At 45.5% G+C, this 19333-nt stretch overlaps 1 protein-coding gene across 1 annotated transcript in view; it reads left to right on the forward strand.

The window, feature by feature from the left end:
- Positions 1-19333, forward strand: part of Sel1l3 (SEL1L family member 3) — a 112024-nt gene that overhangs the window by 14859 nt on the left and 77832 nt on the right. Inside the window, exons 3-6 of the mRNA XM_087909038.1 lie at positions 11218-11344; positions 13287-13408; positions 14396-14511; positions 17499-17557. Coding sequence (XP_087765164.1) covers positions 11218-11344; positions 13287-13408; positions 14396-14511; positions 17499-17557 — 424 coding nt within the window. The remainder of the gene's footprint in view (positions 1-11217; positions 11345-13286; positions 13409-14395; positions 14512-17498; positions 17558-19333) is intronic.

The following is a 19333-nucleotide window of genomic DNA, read 5'->3' on the forward strand; positions in this document are numbered from 1 at the left end:
GGGGCCTGCCACTTCTGAGTGTGTAGGCAGAACTTGCCTTGCCTCTGTTTTCTGACCTATAAAACAGGCTAATGGATCCTCCCCTCAGAATCAAATGATGTCTACTGAGTCCATCGCCAGTCCAAGCCGCCACACTAATGGGCAGTCTCTGCTGCATTTTATCCTAAATGCCGTGTGTAACAGTCCATACAGAATCCATACAGAGGCTCCTGGGTCGTCCCTCAGCACCCCCTCCACCTCAGGACAGGAGGTCTACGACGTTCCTCATCTACCCGGGATTGGGGATGGAGTAGACTCAGCATTTGAAATGGCTTCTGTTGCACCCACAAATTTCAATCTCTGGGCTAGGGAGTGGGACTGTGCTGAGGACTTTGATCTTGTTTTGACCGTGACCCAACCCCCAGGCTGGCTTGGCAGGTGCACGAATTCCACAGCCCATGACAACAGACCTTCCACAGTCCATTCCTCATACCTAGTCTTTTCCAGATCTGCTATGGGGGAAGGCAACTTAAGGACATGATTCTATGTTCTTCCTCTAGTGACATGCTTTTTCTCACCTTTGAGCTGGGACTTTTGGGTAAACAGTGGCTGGGGTAGTTTCTTGGTATGGTTCCAAAGTGACTTCACATAGAATAAAAACGTGTGTGTGTGTGTGTGTTGTGTGTGTTGTGTGTGTGGCTGTATAGGTCCTCGGTTCTTGTTGAATGCATTAAACAGTTGGCATCTTGAAAACTCTTTATTTTACTCTAATTGTAGAGTCACAAGAAACTGTGCAAATGGTAGAGAAAGTCCTTTGTGCCACAGCCCTGCTTCTCCCGTTGCTACTGCATTCTGTAATCACAGCACAGTATCAAAACTAGGGAACCAGTGCGATTGAATATTGTTAACTGTAGACTGAATTCAGGTTTAATAGTATTGGCATTTGTGTGTGTGTGTGTGTGCGTGCACACGCATTGAGGGAAGAGCTGGGTCATTAGATATCTGGAATATGGGAGCTGTGTGCCCCTTGCTAATGGGTGCCACCCTCCTCCAGGCAGAGCCCTATGCCAGTGCCTATCTGGACTGCCTTCCACAGGGATTCCTAATTTGTCAAGCAGAAGGGAGTACAGGGCACACACAGCCCCAGTTTTGCTTTGCCTCTGACTTCATCAGGGCTTAATGATTCCATTTCATGTTTTGCAAATGTATATATTTCTCATTGAAAAATGACCAAATTGCAAGCAGGACAACTTGAAATGAAATCATTTATAAACTGGCTCTTTCTCAGGGCGCCCTGAAAATGGGAGCTGCCTTTTCTTCTGCCGTTCCCTGCCCTGCTTGCAAGGCCCAGGAATGGCACAGTGGGAATTTTCTACCCGCCTTCTTCAGAACATTACTTTTGGTGTGAGAACCAATCTAATCAAATCATAGCACAGAGGAAAACCTTTCTTAGGAGTTAAAAATCTCTGCAAATGGAAACGGGAGTTCCTTGCCCTCTCAAACCAGCTCTGCACCTGTAGCTATGATTTGTTTACCAAAATGAGTCCATTTTACCTCTCTCCTTAAAAGAGAAGTCACCCGAATGAGAAGCAGCCGGCTGTGGGAGGTGCTTCGACCTTTGTTCTGGATGAGGCTGTGGGCTGGGGCGAGGGCTCTGGGTGGGATCTGGGGGTGGAGCCAGGCAGGGGGTGGTGCCTGGGTGGGGGCCTTGTTCTTAGCAGGGCCCTTCTCACTTGCTTTACAACCCCACAAGGGTCAGTTGAAACACAAGACAGTATTGGGCGACCCCATCTGAGCTTCACCTGTTAAGTCTGGGCCTATTTATAAACTGCAGTCCTGTTGATTCAGGGCTTGGGAAGCGGTTTCTGAGTCAGGCATCTCATGTCCTATATGGTCTTGCCTCTGAACTTCGGTATTCCTATCTGGATTCATCTTCTTTATTGTTTGTGTGAAAGACTCGAACCCCCCTGTGCCTGGGTTTTCCAGGAGAATGGCTGAAGTCCCCACTGCTGCCAGCTTAGCCTGTGCTCAGGGATAGGACTGAGTACCCCAGACATTCCTCTTTGCCAGGCCCAGGCTGAGACACTGGTCGTACTTTTGGTGGACAACTGGCAAGTTTTCATCCGGCTCTGCTGAGCAAGCCCAACCCAGATCAAAAGTTAACAGCCTTCAGATGCAGTGTGCCAAGGCCTGGCCATGTCCTTCTACATACCTGTCCTTGTTATGTTCTGGCCATGGAGCCATAGGTGGTTGGGCAAACAACGGTCGGGCAAGATTGTCATCTGTTTCCTTGGGGGAAGGGATGGGCTTATCCCTTATGTCCCCTGTGTGTCTGACTCATTCCTAAACTCACTGAAAGAATCAACCAGATGGGGGTGGGGTGGGGTTAACATTCAGGGGTGTGGTGGGGTGGGGTTAGCATTCAGGCTAGCCTGGGCCACCCTCAGAACACCTCTCTGTCACACCCTAAGGAGAGAGTCCTTCAGGGCCACTGACTACAGTTTCAACTGTATATGACTTGTGTCCAATCTCTCCTTGCCACGTGTACTCTTGGCACTGTGGTCTAAGTCCCCACCCTCCTGGACTCTGGCCACAGCCTAGTGGTGGCTTTTCAACTTCACCCTTGCGCCCTCTCTCTCCAGGCCACCTGTGCAGTACAGGCTGGCCACCTCTACAGTACAGGCTGGCCACCTCATGCCCCCTTGAAGGCCCTCATTCTGCTGCTCATGATCAAGCCACTTTGTTGTGTGGCGTTTGCTGGCTTGATCTCCTGGCGTGCTTTTGTCCAGCCACGTGAGCCTGCTTGCTTCTCCCTAAACAGACCATGTTCAGCCCCACGTTGGGACATTTGAGTGACAGTTGCCACCTAACCTGCTCCTTTCCCAAATCTCTGTCCAGCTCTTTCATGCCTCTGCTCAAATGCCCACTTCCCTGACCACATGGTCTGAACTGGTGACCTTGCCTGGCATTATCCCCTCAGTCTCCTCTATAGCCTACATTCACTGGACCCTGTAATTAAATACCTATATTTTCTGGTTTCCCATAGACCATGATAATACAAGCTCCTGATGCTACGTTCCAGAGAGGATCATACTGTGACAATATTCTAATACCCTAACCCCTGTGGAGGGCGAGGAGGTGCAGCGCTGGCCCTGAATCTTCCTTTGGCCCTCTGCAGACAGGCCCACAGGCTGTAGCTTCTTGGGTGACCTCTAAGAGCCACACTCGCTAAGGCTGCAGACTCCCAGTCATTTCTCTTGCAAACTCAGGAGCCTCCGCTCCGCCTTAGTAGGCTGAGGCTGACACTCCCACTTTTGTCTTCCTAATTCAGTTCCTTTGACCTGGAAGAGCCTATTTCCCTACAGCGTCCCAGCCAGCCCCACCAGCGCCTTCAGCCTGCAGCCTTACCGCCTGCCACTGTCTCCATGTTTCCCTCCCGAAATCCTCCCTAAACTTTGACAGCCAGTTCAAATCGCCGCTTCCCTTTGCCCGACCCCAAATATCCATGTATGTTCATGAGCCTGTTTCATTTCCACAATCAGAAATTGCCTCTCTGACCTCTGGCTTCCCAAGCCCTTGACGAGTACCTCTTCCGTGATGTATTGTGTTGAGTTAAATGAGACAAAGGCTGACTGGGCCTCTACGGACCAGTTTCTTCCCCTAAGCTGGAAACTCATGGATGGAGACCTAGTCCCTCTCTTGAAAGTGACTGTGTGGGAGACAAACACAGCTATGGCACAGTCACAGCCACTCTCCGAGTCCTTGTCATGTGCCAGACACTGTGGGAAGACTCCAATCGCTCTTCCCAACACTCTGCCTTCAGACTTGCTGATGAGGAAGTGGGCTGGAGTAAGCCAGGGACCCATCTCAGGTCATGCATCTATTAACTACAGGGCAGGTCTAGAAGGCTGGATCATTTGCCTCCCAAACTTCATATTGAACCCTGGGTTGTACAGCTGGCTGGGGTTATGAAGCTGTTTATTTATTATTTATTTATTCTGTGTCATTCACCTTGGACAAAGCCCCTGTGTGTTTATTAGGTGCTCCACTGGGGTTTTCCGTAGGGCAGGTGACGTTGGACAGGGACCAGGTGGACAGCCCAGCTTTCATAGTCAGAGGACTAGAGGGGAGGCCATGGGGCAGAAAAGGACAAGGGGAAGGGGTGGGGGAGGGGGTTGTATGAGACAGCCTCATCCCTCCATGGGGGGGTGGCAGGCTGGCTTCTCAAGCCTTTCTAAAGCGGAGGTCAAGATGGCTGTGAGGCTGAGTCTGCCCCTGTGAGAAGGATGATGTCAGCTGACTGCCGGCATCTGCCCTGGGATGAAGGTACAGATTAGCAGCTTCAAGTGTGTTTGAAGCACTTACTTGAACTTGAAGGCAGAATCTCAGGTGTGAGGGAGGTTAGGACCGGACTCTGAAGATTTTCAAGTGCTGCACTAACTGTCGGAAGCCTTCTGCCCTGGGCTCTCCCTTCAGGGCAGTTCTTGAGGTCTCTGATAAACTCTGGGGAATGATGGACAGCTCCTTCTCCTTTCAATGAAAGGCCATCCTCACATTTAGTTCCAGTGGATCTGAAGTATGATATTTTGATTATATTTCTTTATTTACTTGGGGTGGGGAGAGGGCGTGTACATGCCATGATGTATGTGTGTGTGGAGGTCAGAGGACAACTAGGGTGGGGAGGTTGGTTCTCTCCTTCATCGTGTGGATTCCGCGGTCATCAGACTTGGCAGCAAGCACCTTTACCTGCTGAGCCATCTCGCCCCTTGAAAGTTATGGTTCCTTACAATGAAATCCCATTACAACAAAACTGTTGAAATTTAAGTCCGACTGGAGCCAGACTTGATTTGTCTTTGTGGGGAGAGAAACAAAACAAACTCCCAAACAAACTGTATATGCATCGGGATTATTCAAGCCAGTGACGTGATGATCCATTTTTAATTATAAGCTATATATTTGGACTTTAAAAAAACCTACAGACTCGGTCCCCTCATCCCCAGTTAATCACAGTAGTCTGAGTTTCCCAGTAATAACACTAATTAGTGCCTCGCCTCTGCGTTGCCCTTTGCAATGTACAAAACACTTTTTCCAGGCACTTTGTCTCATTTAATCCTTGTAACAGTCTCATGGGAAGGAGTATTATTCTCATCCTCTTCTTAATGAAGGGGAAAAACAGAGGCTCGGAGAGATTATTTAACTGGAGTCCAAACCTCCATCCTTTTGCCTTTGCTATGCCGCCTCTCTGAGATATGCTAATATAGCCCTAACCCAGGTTCCAAATTAGAAGCAAGACTTTTTTTTTTCAAGTTGAATTTTTATCGATGTGAATCATGTTGCCTTCACCCACTGGACTTCGTCTCTTTGAAGCGATTGGGCCGAGCTGAACAGCCTCAGAGGCCCGGGGTGGGGAGGCCAGTGGAATGCAGCTACCTTCTTCTCTCTGCCTGCATGGAAATCTTCGGGGCCTTTGTTCTTGCCTTCCTTAGCTGCAAAGGTGGTACATGTACCTGGTAAAAAATTCAAATCGTGGAAAAAGGTTTAGCGGGAAGACGTTCCGCCCACCGCAGTCTTCTTTCTGGTCCTTTTCCCAGAAGCAAACTCGGTACAAGCATTTCTTGCTTCTCCTTTCAGAGTAATCCCCTGCACATAGAAGCATTAAGTTTAGCTCCTTGTCTCACAAGCAAATGATAGCCTGGGAGCAGCTCTGCCTTACACTCATTAGCGACCCAGCAGAGATTTCTTTCTCCGTCAGGCCACGTTACTTGGCCCTGTTCTTTTTGACAGATCCTTAGCATTCCATTGTCTGTTAGTCTATCACTTGTTTAACCTGTCTTCTTGGATGGGCTTGCAGGCCAAGTGTGTGTGCCTGAGGGTGTTTTTATGTGTGTTTGCATTCACGTATGTTGGGATGCATGTACCGGCGTGTGCACATAAAGTGGCCAGAGGTCATTATTAGAAGTCTATTACTCTCATGAGCCTTTTGATTTGGCTAGATGGGCTGGCCTAGCATGCTTCTGGCATTCTCCGTATTCATCTCCTGGTCCTGGGTGATGCCATACCTAGCTTCTTTTTTCTTTCTGCATAGGCGTGGGGAGCTGAACTTGGGTTCTCATGCTTTTTGGAGCAAGTGGTTTACTCACTGAGCCACCCCAACCTCCACACAGGGCTTTCCTTTTCTTTCTATTTGTTTTTTTAAAACAGTATTTTCTCATTTTGCACACCAATCCCAGTTCCCTCTCCTTCCCCTCCTCCTGCTCCCCCCACCTTCCACCCTACCCACCCACCATCCACTCCTCAGAGAGGGTAAGGCCTCCCATGGGGAGTCAACAAAGTCTGGCACATCACTTTGAGGCAGGACCAAGGCCCTCCCCCCCGCTATATCTAGGCTGAGCAAGGAATCTCTCCAAAGAGAATGAGCTCCAAAAAGAGCTTTTCTTTCTTTCGCTTCCCTGAACATCCTTACAGAAACCTTTGTGTACCTGTGAGCGTGTTCAAAGGACTCAAACCTGTATTCTCCAGACTCCTAAGGGTGGATTTTCCACAGACGTCCAAAGGAATCTAGTTCGTTACCCAGATACCTTTGGGGGGGCATTTATGATTTAAATCATCCATACTGATTTGATTTTCAGGTTTGACTTTAAGGGCAACAGTGCACCCAGTATCCACTACCATTTTAGGGACCTCTGTTTGGAAAGTCCTTCTGAGGGTTGAAAAACCATACCATCTTTTCCCTCGGTTCTGTCAGCAGATGTTAGCCCCAAAGATTCCCTGCAGGGAGATGCCTCCCTGTGCAGGCTGGAGGTCTTTCTCAATGGGTCCTCCTGCTAGGTCTGAAGCTCATCCTTAGAAAGGCCTTGTTTCATGGAGGCAGGGTCTTCCTCAGGGTTAGGCTTCCATGTCAGGGTCCCAGTCCTCTGATGGGACTAGATAATGGGTTACAAGATTCTCCTACCCTGATCCACCCAAAGATGAGATTAAAATATTCAACAGGGATCAGGAAGGACGATATAAAAAAGATATGAGGACCTAAGTTTAATTCCCAGAGCCCATGTAAAATGTTGGGCTCTGTGGCATTGCACATGTAACACAGCATTAGTCAAGGAGAGACCAGAGGGTCCTTGATTTTATGAGCCCACCAGTCTAGCTGAATTGGCAAACTCCAGGTTTAGTGAGAGACCCTGTCTCAAAAATGTAAGGTAGAGAGAAATAAGGAAGACTCCAGATGTAGATCACTAACTCTTCATACACATGCCACACAAGCATATACACACAAGCTCTCATGTGCACACACACACACACACACACACACACACACACACACACACACACACTACAATAACCAGGGAGAGACAGGGACCCCAGTCTACCTCATGAGTGTGATACGAGCCTTTGTGATGAAGTAGGGCGGTGCTGGAGGACCCCTGCCCTCACCCCAGCTATGCTAAGCCGGTTCCTAACCTGAAGGGGAAGCAGAGAAGATGGCAGGGCCTTGAGAACACAAGGTGGAATTACTTAGCTAACCAATATCAAAACATTTTAGTGTTTCAGCAACCAGTAGGCATAGCAGATGTACATCTGTTTTCTCAAAGCGCTTGTAAGATGTAGTTTGGTTAATAAAAACCTCCCTGGTGTGTATGGGGAGCTCCAGTTTGAGTCAGAGCTGGGCCCCTTACTAGTTACACAATTACCACCAGGACAGTAACATTTTTCTTGTCTTTAAATAAAGGAATTTGTACCATTTAGTAGCCAAGGCCTCTTGTTGTTCTAAAATTTAAAGAAACAAAGCCAAAGCAGTTCAGAAAGTGTCCCAAGCATGCATTGCCTTTGTGATGTGTTTGTGTGTGTATGTGTGTGTGTGTGTGTGTGTGTGTGTGTGTGTGTGTGTGTGTTAATATTGTCTCCTCCTCTGACCTCATCTCATACAAGAGTCATAGAAATAGACTTGAAGTAAGGATTTGAATGGATTGTTTGTGTTTGGTAGAGTGATGCATATTCTAGAATTGTAGAAAGTGTTGGAAAAGAGAGACGGGTTTCAATTCTAACTTGTCTATAGTTACATGTGTTCATTTATTCAGGCTCTGAGAACAGAAGTGAATGAAGGTGGTCCCTGCTTCCATGGACCATGCAGAGACAAGTGGATAAGTCACGAAATCTCTTTGGACCTAACTTACCTATAAACGTTGTGATGGCGAATGGTATTGTCAATTCCTAGTCTGCTCTTGTGATAGACATCACTAGTCAACTGCAGATGATCCTTGATTTATGATGGACTTACTTTGACTTTTTCAACTTCTGTGTGCGTGTGCGTGTGTGTGTGTGTGTGTGTGTGTGCACACGCGTGGGTGCTTATGTGTGTATGGTGTATATGTGTATGTGTATGCAAGTGTACGCACCTGTGTGTGCACGTGTAGGACTGGGTGTCCTGCTTCATTACTTTCTCCATATTTTTTTGAGATTAGGTCTCTCCCTGAACCTAGAGTTTGAATTTTTGGGTTAGGCTTGTGTTCCGCAAACTCCAGTGATGATTACCAGTGCTGAGGTTCTAGGCATGCACAAGACCATCACTGGCTTGTTACATTGTTACGTCTATGTGACTCCAGGTCTTCCTAGTGGCCTAGAGAGGACTCTTAACCACTGAGGCAGCCATTCAGCCTTGTATTTTTCTACCTTTGACAGTAGAAAATCATACCTCCGCTACCACTGAGGTTTTCACTATTAGTAGAGTTTTAGTGAGTCATCTGAGCCAACCCTTGACTGTCAGATAGGTTCTGTGTAAGATGATTTTGTTCAACTCTAGACAAATGTGTGCTCTAAGCACATTTAAGATAGACTAGGCTAAGTGATAATGATTGGTAGCGTAGGGTATTAAGTACATTTTTTTATATTTAATTTTTGCCATTGAAGTTTTGGGGGACATTGTCCCATTCTAAGCCAAGGATCATCTGGTATTCCCAACAGCCTCTGTTAGCTATTGGACAACAAGCCTACATGCTCATCTGTCCTACATGGATTCTAAAGTGTCATTCTTGCCAATAAATGTTGCTGGTAAAGAACACATAAGATGGGTACAGAGGGAAAAAACCATTAGAACTATTAAACCTACAGAGTTAGTAAGAAAACGTCCATGCTTTTGATATTGTTGGGCATCAGAACTATGTGTTTTTGCAAGGTTATTTTAGATGTTTGGGTTGAGAGTTGTCCCTCCACAGCCCTTGACTGCAGGGCACTTTGGCCCTAGGGTGAGCAAAACCTTTTTTGAGAAACTACGTTTTCCTGTGTAAGGTTGCTCTGCTATGTGCTTCAGGCTTCCTGGCACACATGTGGCTGTCTGACCACTTCCCTCCAGCCATAGAAGCCAAGCCAAGGGTGAGCTGAAATCTATCTTTTTGATGAACTATCTTCGGAGTCTAAAGACCTCTGCAGTAGTTCCATTCAGCCACCGTCACCGCACTCATAACAGACCAGCAAGTCCTCTGTGCCCAAATGGAACTCAAATTCATGTCATGATTTAGATGCTTTGGGGGAAATGGCTTGCTTAATCCTATTAAATATATATACAAGGGCTGGTGATTCTAAAAACTGCTTTTGGGATTTTCAGATCGTATTAAATTCAAGGTACTTCTACACTTAGTAAAGTTTGTTTCTCTTTGGGAAAAGAGCTGAGCTGTCTGGCCTCCCAGGCTGAGGACCCTGAAATCTGCGCCAATACTATGTTTTTGATGACGGTTACAGAAAGCAGCTCTTCTCTCCAAGAGTCCCGGGAAGAGTGGGCTGTGTTTCTCTCATTGAATTATGGATGTTGAAACCCAGGAGCATTTTAAGAAAGAGAAAAGCATAGTTATTCCTAGGTCAAGGGAATATGTAAAATAGGAATGTATACTTAGCCTTCATTAAAGCAGTGGCTGTTAGATAAAGAACCTAAGAGCCTGGTTTCCCCTGGATCTGCTGGGGATATGCCTGTACTCTAGAGCCCAAGCTTGTGAAAGACAGTGGAGCCTAGTTCCCTTTTTAGGGATGCTATTAGGGATTTTGTGCAGAGACAATATGTTGAGTGCAAGTGGAATCTGCATATCCAGACCAAAATGAGGTTGATCTACAGTAGTGGTCAGTGTGTGTATAGCATGTGCAAGAGCCTGGGTTTGATCCCCAGAACTGCAAAACCCAAATAATACAAAAAGCAGTGTAGATTCAAAAACACGAATTCTAAAATCAAATTGCTTGAGTTTGAATCCCAGCGCCCCTCTGTAAAGCTTAAGTTCTCATTCGTCAAGCCCTGTGCTAAAGGACCTGTGTAATCACTTGTTGTGAATTTTAGTGATAGTACCCTGAGCTGTGCTCGTCACGCTGCCTGGCACACACCAAATGCTAGTTACTACGTTGGCAAACTGTGCCTCTGTTTCCCCATCTGTACGCTGGCCATGCTAATGAAGCCTCAATAAGGTAATACATGTGTAATGCTTATACTACTATAAACTGACTGTGCCACCGTGAGTTCTGTCAGCGTTAACATCATTATAACTATAACACAAATTGAAAATGCTTTTCCTGGCGTTAAAGGGCTGCATGCAGTGTGGTTAAGAACAAAAAAAAAGCCAGCTGGAGATGTAACTTAATGGCAGAGTGTTTGCCTTCCTTGTGCAAGGCCCTTGAGTGCCGCAAAGAAAACAGATGATAGATAGATAGATAGATAGATAGATAGATAGATAGATAGATACATGCATACATACATACATAGATGATAGATACATGCATAGATGATGAACACATAGATACATAGACACATAGATAACAGATAGGTAGATGATAGATAGATACATGCATACATACATACATAGATGATAGATACATGCATAGATGATGAACACATAGATACATAGACACATAGATAACAGATAGGTAGATAGATGATAGATACACAGATTGATGCCTGAATTTAAACCTGAAATCTGTCCTTATCACTCCTGAACTTTGTATACTTAACCTTGGGCTTTCTGTCCACAGAATGGGACTAATAATAAAAATTTGAAGTAGTCATGAAAATGAATGAAGACAGTGTTGCTCAGTTAGCATGGTGGTTCCTGGCTTAGGTTCCATGTCCTGCGAATTCTTGATCATATTTTTAGGCTATTCCTTTAACTGTGTGGCTGGAACCGGGAGTTGAGGGTGCCCGAAAGGGTGTGCCTTGGGAAGGGGTGCTTCTCCGGAGAGAACTGAAGGTGAATTCTGTCATGGTTACAGATGCGGTTGCCCTCCTCAGTTTCCCATACGCCTCCAGTGGAGAAAACACCGGCATCGTGAAGAAGCTCCCGAGGTTCCAGAACCGAGAGCTGGAGGCCACCCGAAGCCAGCGCGTGGACTACCCCACGTAAGAAGGGCAGGTCATGAGCTAGTGGGATGGGTTTGTTTGTAGCGGACCATCGCAGTTAGCGGGGAAACCCCGTCCAGAGACACAGCTTGGTAAGGTGCTTTGCACAAATGGAGAATCAGGAAATGCAAGTGGAAATTATTTCCGTACCTAGGAGCTTTCCATTTTCCTCCATCTTTGTGGGCTGGTCCCAGAGATCACATGAACAAGCAGCAAACCATTGAGGCTCAGGTCTTCTGAGGCTTCAAGTGCAGCCATCCCTCCCAAGTCAACACGGATTGTTGTCAGGGCCTTGGCCGGTTCCGTCCTGGAAGACTGGATGAGCTGCTAGAACACCCTGGGCCTCGGATCCCCTCCACTGATTTTCAGCAGAACCCACATCTATTTTTCCTTCTGCTGAGCTGAAGATGCTGGGAACGGCTCCTAGCTCACCTCAGATCGGATGGATTTAGTCGAGTGATTTAATTCTTCCTGTGCTGCTGGCGGTAGAAAGATCTTGAGTCACTCACTGAGCGTATGTTCTCGCTAAGCTTCCTTGTAATAACTTCTCTTCACGAGCTTGCTCAGCTGGGCGGGTCAGGAGGGACGTCTGGGGCACCATCTGTTTGCATATTGTGACACTGACTTCAAGGCCAGCTTACAAAGCCCAGAATATTCTGAAAGAGTTCTTTGGCTGTATCCCCGGAAGGACTGAGGGCCACTGCTCCTGTAACCCCGGCTCCAAATTAGCTGCTGGGCCAAACAGAAAGAGCAGAATGCGTTTGTTTTACACTGAGTCGTGGCAAACACCAAACGGGCCGATTCCCGGCTGCGTGACTCTGAACTAGTGGTCGCTGGCTGTGTGGAGCCTCCCGCAAGTGTTTAGCAAATATTTCCTGAGCGATGTATCATGCATCTTGGCTAAAACTGTCCTGGTTGAGTTTGCTGCTCTTATTTTAGCCTCGTTCCATAAATCACAGACGTGCCAAGTCTCCCCTCTTACATGCGTTGCATGCGGGTGTGCATGCGATCTGTATGTGTTCAGGCAGACGTGTGTACATGCCTTTGGTGGCCAGAGGTCAACCTTCGGCTGTTCCAGTTGAACTGTCCAACTTGTTTTTGTGGCACCGATTCTCACTGGCGTGGAACCTGCCAGCTGGGCTAAGCTGGCCAGTGAGCCCCAGGGATTCTCCTGTCTCTGCCTCCCCAGTACTGGGATTACAAGCAAGCACACCGCTCCTGGCCTTTTGTCTGGGTTGCTGGGTATCTACCAAAGTCTTCATGTTTGTAAAGCAAGCACGTTATCAGCTGAGCCGTCTGCTCTGTCAATAAGCCCCCGCAACTGAAATCACCCCATGCAGGAAAAGAATAACTAGATGAGTGGTGATGAGTTGTGCCATGTTAGTCGGCCACAACCGGGCTACTGAATTCAGCACCTTAATGTGAGCATTAAGATGGTGCCTTTGTGGCCACGTGTCACATGGAGATGCCATTTGCAGAGCATTACACTCGGGGCTTTTATCTTTGAAAGAAACAAAATTGCTCAAAAAGCCCTAATTATGTTTTTTTTTACCTTTTAATCACAGATATTAGAATAGCTTCTTATCACATCACCTCTTATTAAAATCCGTATTTTTATTCACTGTCTCGCTTTATCAGCCTCAATCAAGAATTCAAATTGCTGGCACGTGAGCATCTCGGAAAGCCCTGGAACAGTTTTGGTGCAAGGTAGAATGTCAGCGCGTTTTGTACAAAGGAGCTTAACTCCAGCCTTTGCAGTTACTATAACTACCTCCTTTGTCTCAAAATCTCAGGCTTTGCAAGCCGATCTCCCATGATGAACACTAAGGCAAATCCACCCCTTCGTTAGAAAGAAAGCAATTTACTTGGTCATTGTTAGCTGTAATTACCTGTGCTTGGATGATATCAATCTGCAGAATTTCCTTCCGCCCCCCTTCTTTAGGGTTACTGTTTCGCTGTGGCTTTATTTACTCCGTTATTGCGAGGCCAGTCTCTGTGGAATTCTGTACTTTGTTGATTCTAATGAGATGTACGGCACACCTTCTGTGTTTCTTACGGAAGAGGGTGAGTATAAACAGAGCCTCGAAATGGTCTTGTCGTTTTGTTATCGTCTTTCTCCTAGCAGAAGCATCTGTCTGGGATAAGGAAGATACTGTCAACGTCGAAGCTCTATGAGGCTAAAATGTACAGTATTCTGCAAGCGGCCAGTGATGATTGTATGGGCATTGTAATAATGCTGCGTAGATGTGTGAGCCAATAAAATAGGAATGAGGAAAGAAAAACATGTCCCTTACACACACACACACACACACACACACACACACACACGAAACAAACACAAACCCAAACTGATTATTTGGGGTAGACTTGGTCAAGTAATCTTACTAAAAATGATCATGGAATTACGAGCACTGTGTAAAGTTGGGAAAATAAATTGACAAGATCTAGATGAGTCTTGGGTTCAGGTTGTTAGACAGAGGTGTCTTTGTTTTCTTTTCATTTAGAAATAGAAGTTGAAAATAGAAATGGGGTGTGGTCTATGCAGATAAGACCATAGGGAACCAACCACGAGCTTCAAATTAAGTCTTTTTCTCCCCTTAGGGACTCAAAATAAATACCTTATTTACAAAGAAATGCATGTATGAATACATTTTTGGGTGTTGCTGGTTTTGTTTTGCTTTTTTCTGCTCCCTCTCTCCTTCCTTCCTTCCTTCCCTCCCTCCCTCCCTCCCTCCCTCCCTCCCTCCCTCCCTTCCACAAAATCTCCCTATGTGGGAAGGTGGGGATTCACTGTATAAGGCAGACTGGCCTTAATCCTAACTCTCCATCCTCCTGCTTCAGCCTCTGGTGCTGGGATTTCAGGTGTGTACCACACTGCCCCTGACTTGGCTTGGCTTTTGTTTAAAGGAGGGAAAGGGGAATTTTTATTTCCTTTTTTATTCTTATAACTTCTTAGACAAATTATTGAAAAAGCTTTGCTTCTCCACATACCATGAGGGGCTCCTTGCCAATGTCACGACCTTTTATATATATATTTTTTCTTTTTTGCAGGCGCTTTGCATATTCAAATGCATCTTGTCAAAGGAGAAGACCTGGCTGTAAAAACAAAATTCACTCTGCCTCTGAAGGAGTGGCTCCGACTGGATATCTCTTTCAATGGAGGCCAGGTACCTCTGCATTCACTCTGCCTAGAGAGCTGGGAGCTTCTCTCCTGAGCTAAACATTGCTGTGAACCCAGAGAGCCACAAAGCCTGAGAGGAAGTTTGGCCAACGATGAGCCCTTTGCAATTACACACTTGCTAAATCGAACTTTATAGATGGAAGTTTAAATCATAAGAGTCTCATCCCATTTAATTAACTTTTAAAGTGCTTCTCTCCACTCTGTGGTGAAAGAGTAAATAATATAGCCAGTTCCATAGCCAGAATTATCTGAGTTCTCCAGTCCTTCCTTCTCCCCTAGGGAGATAAGGTTCGTGCAGGTAAGTGTCAAAACCACATCCGCCATGTTTACATGGCCTTATTCGATCTACAACTTTTTTTTGGTAGGGAATTTATTGGCTAGTTCAGCTAAAAAAATGATTTGACTGCTTTTGGCAATTGTAACAATTGCTTATGTTTGGCACTAAACACACTCATAATAACCAACGCATATAAGTGATGATTGTGGTGGGATGGAGGGTCTCTATCTATTTTGTACATAAAGCATTGCTCATAACTGTTTCAAGCCTCCCATAACAGAGATTTTTATGGATTGTGGGAAATCTGTTGTTGTAATTGAAGACAATTCCATTTCTCCATCGATGCGATGCTGGCATGCTGGCTTTTTTCTGGTTACTTTATTTTCTCATCAGCTTTTCTTATTGATTTGTGATTTTCCTGGAACAAAACTGGAGGAGACGTTTTGTTTGTCTCGTGCATTAGATAATGCATGGTCCTCTCCGGTGCTTACGGTCCCCACAGTTCTGCTTTCTGAGGAGGAAAAAAAAATTAATCAGGTTAGTTCTTGCTGCCTTCCTGAGAGGACTGAGTAAGATTCTAGCTGGGAATTTTCATGTGTTACATTTGTTTTTCCTTAAAAGATGTTCAGTAACAGAGCTGAGGTCCATGACGCCCATGCCCATATATGTGAGGCACATGGAATGTCACCAAGACAGGCATCAAATCAGAGCAGATTCATAGGTCTTATCCTGCACCTGCTGTATGTGTGTAAGGCACCGGCTCCAGTTACTTATAGACTATTTATGGAAGTAACATTAAGCACGTGAAGAGAAGTCATAAGGCAAGCTTAATTGCCAAATGATTCATATTGATTTCTAGAAGGAAGACAGCGTTCCATGCTGGGATGCTCGGGGAAGCATTCGTGTACAAGATTTTTATGTTTGGGTAGAATTTAAATGGAGAAGAAAGGAGGGGGGGTTTCTGCACATGCTTGGGAAGTCCACAGACCAGCCAAGTTGACTAGGGTTAGTCTATTGCTACAGACTCTCTGGAGACAAAGAAGTTCATTTCCCCAGAGTTTTGAAAGCTATTGCTGGCATCTAGTGAGAGCCCTCTTGCTGCATCACAACATGGCATGGGCAGCACTAGATGGTAGCCAGAGGGAATATTCCGACTCAGATCTTTCTTTCTTTCACTGCTTCTTAATTTATTTACTACATCTACATACATATATGTTTATTTTCATGTGTAGGTATGATATGTGTATATGAGTGCTGGTGTTTACATGGCAAAGGACATATATGGAGGTTGGGGGACAACTCATGGGAGTCAAGTCTCTCTCTCCACCGTGTGGAATAAAACTCGGCTCATCAGGCGTGGTGGATCCACCCTTAACCGTGCAACTGCCTTTTGTGCCCTCTCTTGCTAGTTCGCTGCTAATCCCATCAAGGGATCCTATCCTTATGGATTCCTGTAATATGAATCCTAGAGTTTTCACCTCCACATAGCATCAACACGTACATTTGGGAATCAAATTTCCAATATATGAACTTGAGGGATATAGAAAACGAATGGAAGAAAAGTTGTTTCTTTGGGGCAAGAATGTGCAGAACCTTGGATTTGGACTTCCGCTTGCAAGAAAGTAGAGAATCATAGATAGTGTTGACTACCCTAAGGGTATAGTCCCTTAGCGTGAGAGATGAGCCACATGGTGTGGTGTGTATGTGGTGAGCCACAGAGGAGCAGAAAGAGCAGAAAGGTGGAAAGAAAAACAGTACTGTGTGCACGTGCGTGCGTGTGTGTGTGGGGGGGGGGTGGATGCTCTTTTGCCAGTGGATTTCAGATGCTTTCAGACTTGTCTTTCTGCCCCCTCTAGACTCCTTCATGGATATTGGCCCAGACCCCTGATGGGATTATCACACTCACTGCTTTGGCCAAGTGAATCACTCACCTAAAAATAAATGGTTGCTAAGAGAGACAACTGGTTGAGTCGTTTTCTCCTCTCACATGCCCCATGACTGGTTGGGTTGACTTCTAGTGGTTTACGTTTGTCTTCTGTAGACATAGGGTGACCTCTGAGTCCTGTCAGTGAGACTCTAGCAAGGTCAGGACACATTTGCTAAATACTTCTTGTGGAGTGCCAGAGTAGAAGTATCCCCATTAGTCTAGGGATTCACACAGAATCCCTATATCTAAGAAGAACCTGCTTGAGACAACACATAACATCATGAGAAGAATATTGTCCTCGCCAAACTGAGGGTGATGACTGTTGTTACTTAGGGGAAGGGAGGAGGGACCAGCAAGCTGTGTAGAACATACAGTCCCCTGTCTTGTCTCCTCTATGGTCCTGGTAAAATCAGTAAAACTTCAAAACCGACTTGTACTGCCAGATGTACTTCCCCATCTTCTTTATGAATTTAGAAGCACAGACACATCCAATCAACCTCTGGCTTGAAGTCTGGAAGCATCCAAAATCCACTGGCAGAAATTGCATTGTAAATATTTTTAGACACACCATCCAGTCACTTTGGGAAAGCTAAATTTATTAAGTCTTAAAATATACACAGGGCTGGTAAACTGTTAACTTTATTTTTGTAGAAATTAATCAGGAGAATGACAAGTACATTTCATGAGTAATTGATACCAAGGACCGTATGTAGTTGTAGCGTGGGCTGTACGGACCTACCTGATGCTTTTATTCTCTCTCCCAACGTAGATAGTGGTCACTGCCAGCCTAGGATGGGACTTGAAAAGCTACCATAATCAGACCATGAGGTAAGTGTGGTTTTCATTCACAAGTAGACCACTCTAGGGCTACTTCATGTTGTAGCCTTCATGCTATAGCCTTCAAGTGTGAGGTTATTCTCTATACCTTTCCCAAGCCAGACTGTGTTGCTGTCGTCTTTAGTTTGTTCTTGTTTTTCACGTTTATCTCCTACCCCGTATGTGTATGCACACACTTGCATGTGTACAGATGCTATGGCATATATGTGGAAGTCAGTCATGTTGGACCTGTTTAGGCCAGCCACCATGTGCATGTAGAAGTCAAAGGATAACCTGAAGGAGTTGGTTCTCCCTTTCCATTATGTAGGTTCCTGAAATCAAACTCAAGTTGTCAGGTTTGATGGCAAGTGCTGAACCCACTGAGCCGTCACTGGCCCAAGCTGGACTTTGTACTTTTTAATTTTACAAGGCACCAATTTCTTCTGCATATATGTGTGTGTGTGTGTGTGTGTGTGTGTGTGTGTGTGTGTGTATACATATATATACACAAACATATATATGTACATGTACTAAGCAAGGGAAAGTAGTCAATCTTTTTTCCAAATCTCACCGTAAATTCTTCCTTTGTAGCACTTTGTGATTTATTTTCTTTGAAAATTATCTTTTACGAAGGATTCTAAAGAAAATAAATCTAAGTATTAATGTTGCTCATTGTGAGCAGCTGGAAACTTTGGCATAGTGTGGAGCATAAAAGTAGACAGTCTTCATATTTATGTTCATAATCTCGACTTGAAATGTGTGCAGTTATTGATATCGGCCCCGCTTTTTCATCCCCCAGAACCATCGCCACGTGCCTTAAAGCAGCTGAGAGCTGGGTCCCTTGCCTCGTGCTTTTCTGTTTCTTAATTTGTTCCTAGATCCACACACAATAGTGGGTTCTATGATGTCAGCCGCAAACAGTCTTGGTTAGGTATCTGGGAAACCCCATTTTAGCGAGATACCCAGAGCCCCTCAGAAAATGGCCGCTGAGGAAACCAGAGCAGAGGGAGGGTGAGACAGGGCTAGAAGCTACACTCTTTTCCTCAACCATTCCTGTCCACGTGTAAATCCAACTGGTTTCTAGTAGGCTCCGGGAGTTTAGAACAATTCTCTCTTTTTTTTTTAATGGATGGATTAAAGGATTAGGGTTTTTTCTGAAACACTAAGGATCTATCATCACTTAGCTGAGGAAAGGTCAAGAGTAATTTGATAGCTACATCGAAGCCTAGAGAATGAAGCTGAGGATAAAGCAGACGTCTTAAGGTGTGCCAGAATTGGCAGCGAGCACCCGGCACAAGCAGGTTTTCTTTATGGAAGTGACTTCTGTGACTGATTCAAGGGATAGAGAAGCCCAAAAGGATCTGGGGCTCCTTCAGAAAACGCACCCCCAACACACCCTGCCAGTAGAAGAACTGGGGTAAATCCAAGACTGCAAGGTATGCAACCCTCTCCTGGGTTCCTGTGAGCAGGTGTATAGAATCTCAACCAGAGTTCTACAAGTGATGCAAGTATTGTAAAGACATCCTCCTAGATCTCCTCTCTGCTCTTGGAGTGTAAGCACAGTGTTGGCTATGTCTACATAGTGGGGGTAGTGTCAGAGAAACAGAAATTGAGTGTTCAGCAACACAGTGCTTGGTACAAGTAAGAGGCTATGAATGATACTCAGTAACAGGAATGCTTTCAGGTTACATCCATCTGTCCATGCATCCCATCCATCCATCCATCTATCCATCCATCCATCCATCTATCCATCCATCTATCCATCCCATACTTATTGAGCAAATTTCA

The sequence above is a fragment of the Myodes glareolus genome, chromosome 8 (assembly GCF_982192425.1).
Source record: "Myodes glareolus chromosome 8, mMyoGla1.1, whole genome shotgun sequence".
NCBI classification, from domain to species: Eukaryota; Metazoa; Chordata; class Mammalia; order Rodentia; family Cricetidae; genus Myodes; species Myodes glareolus.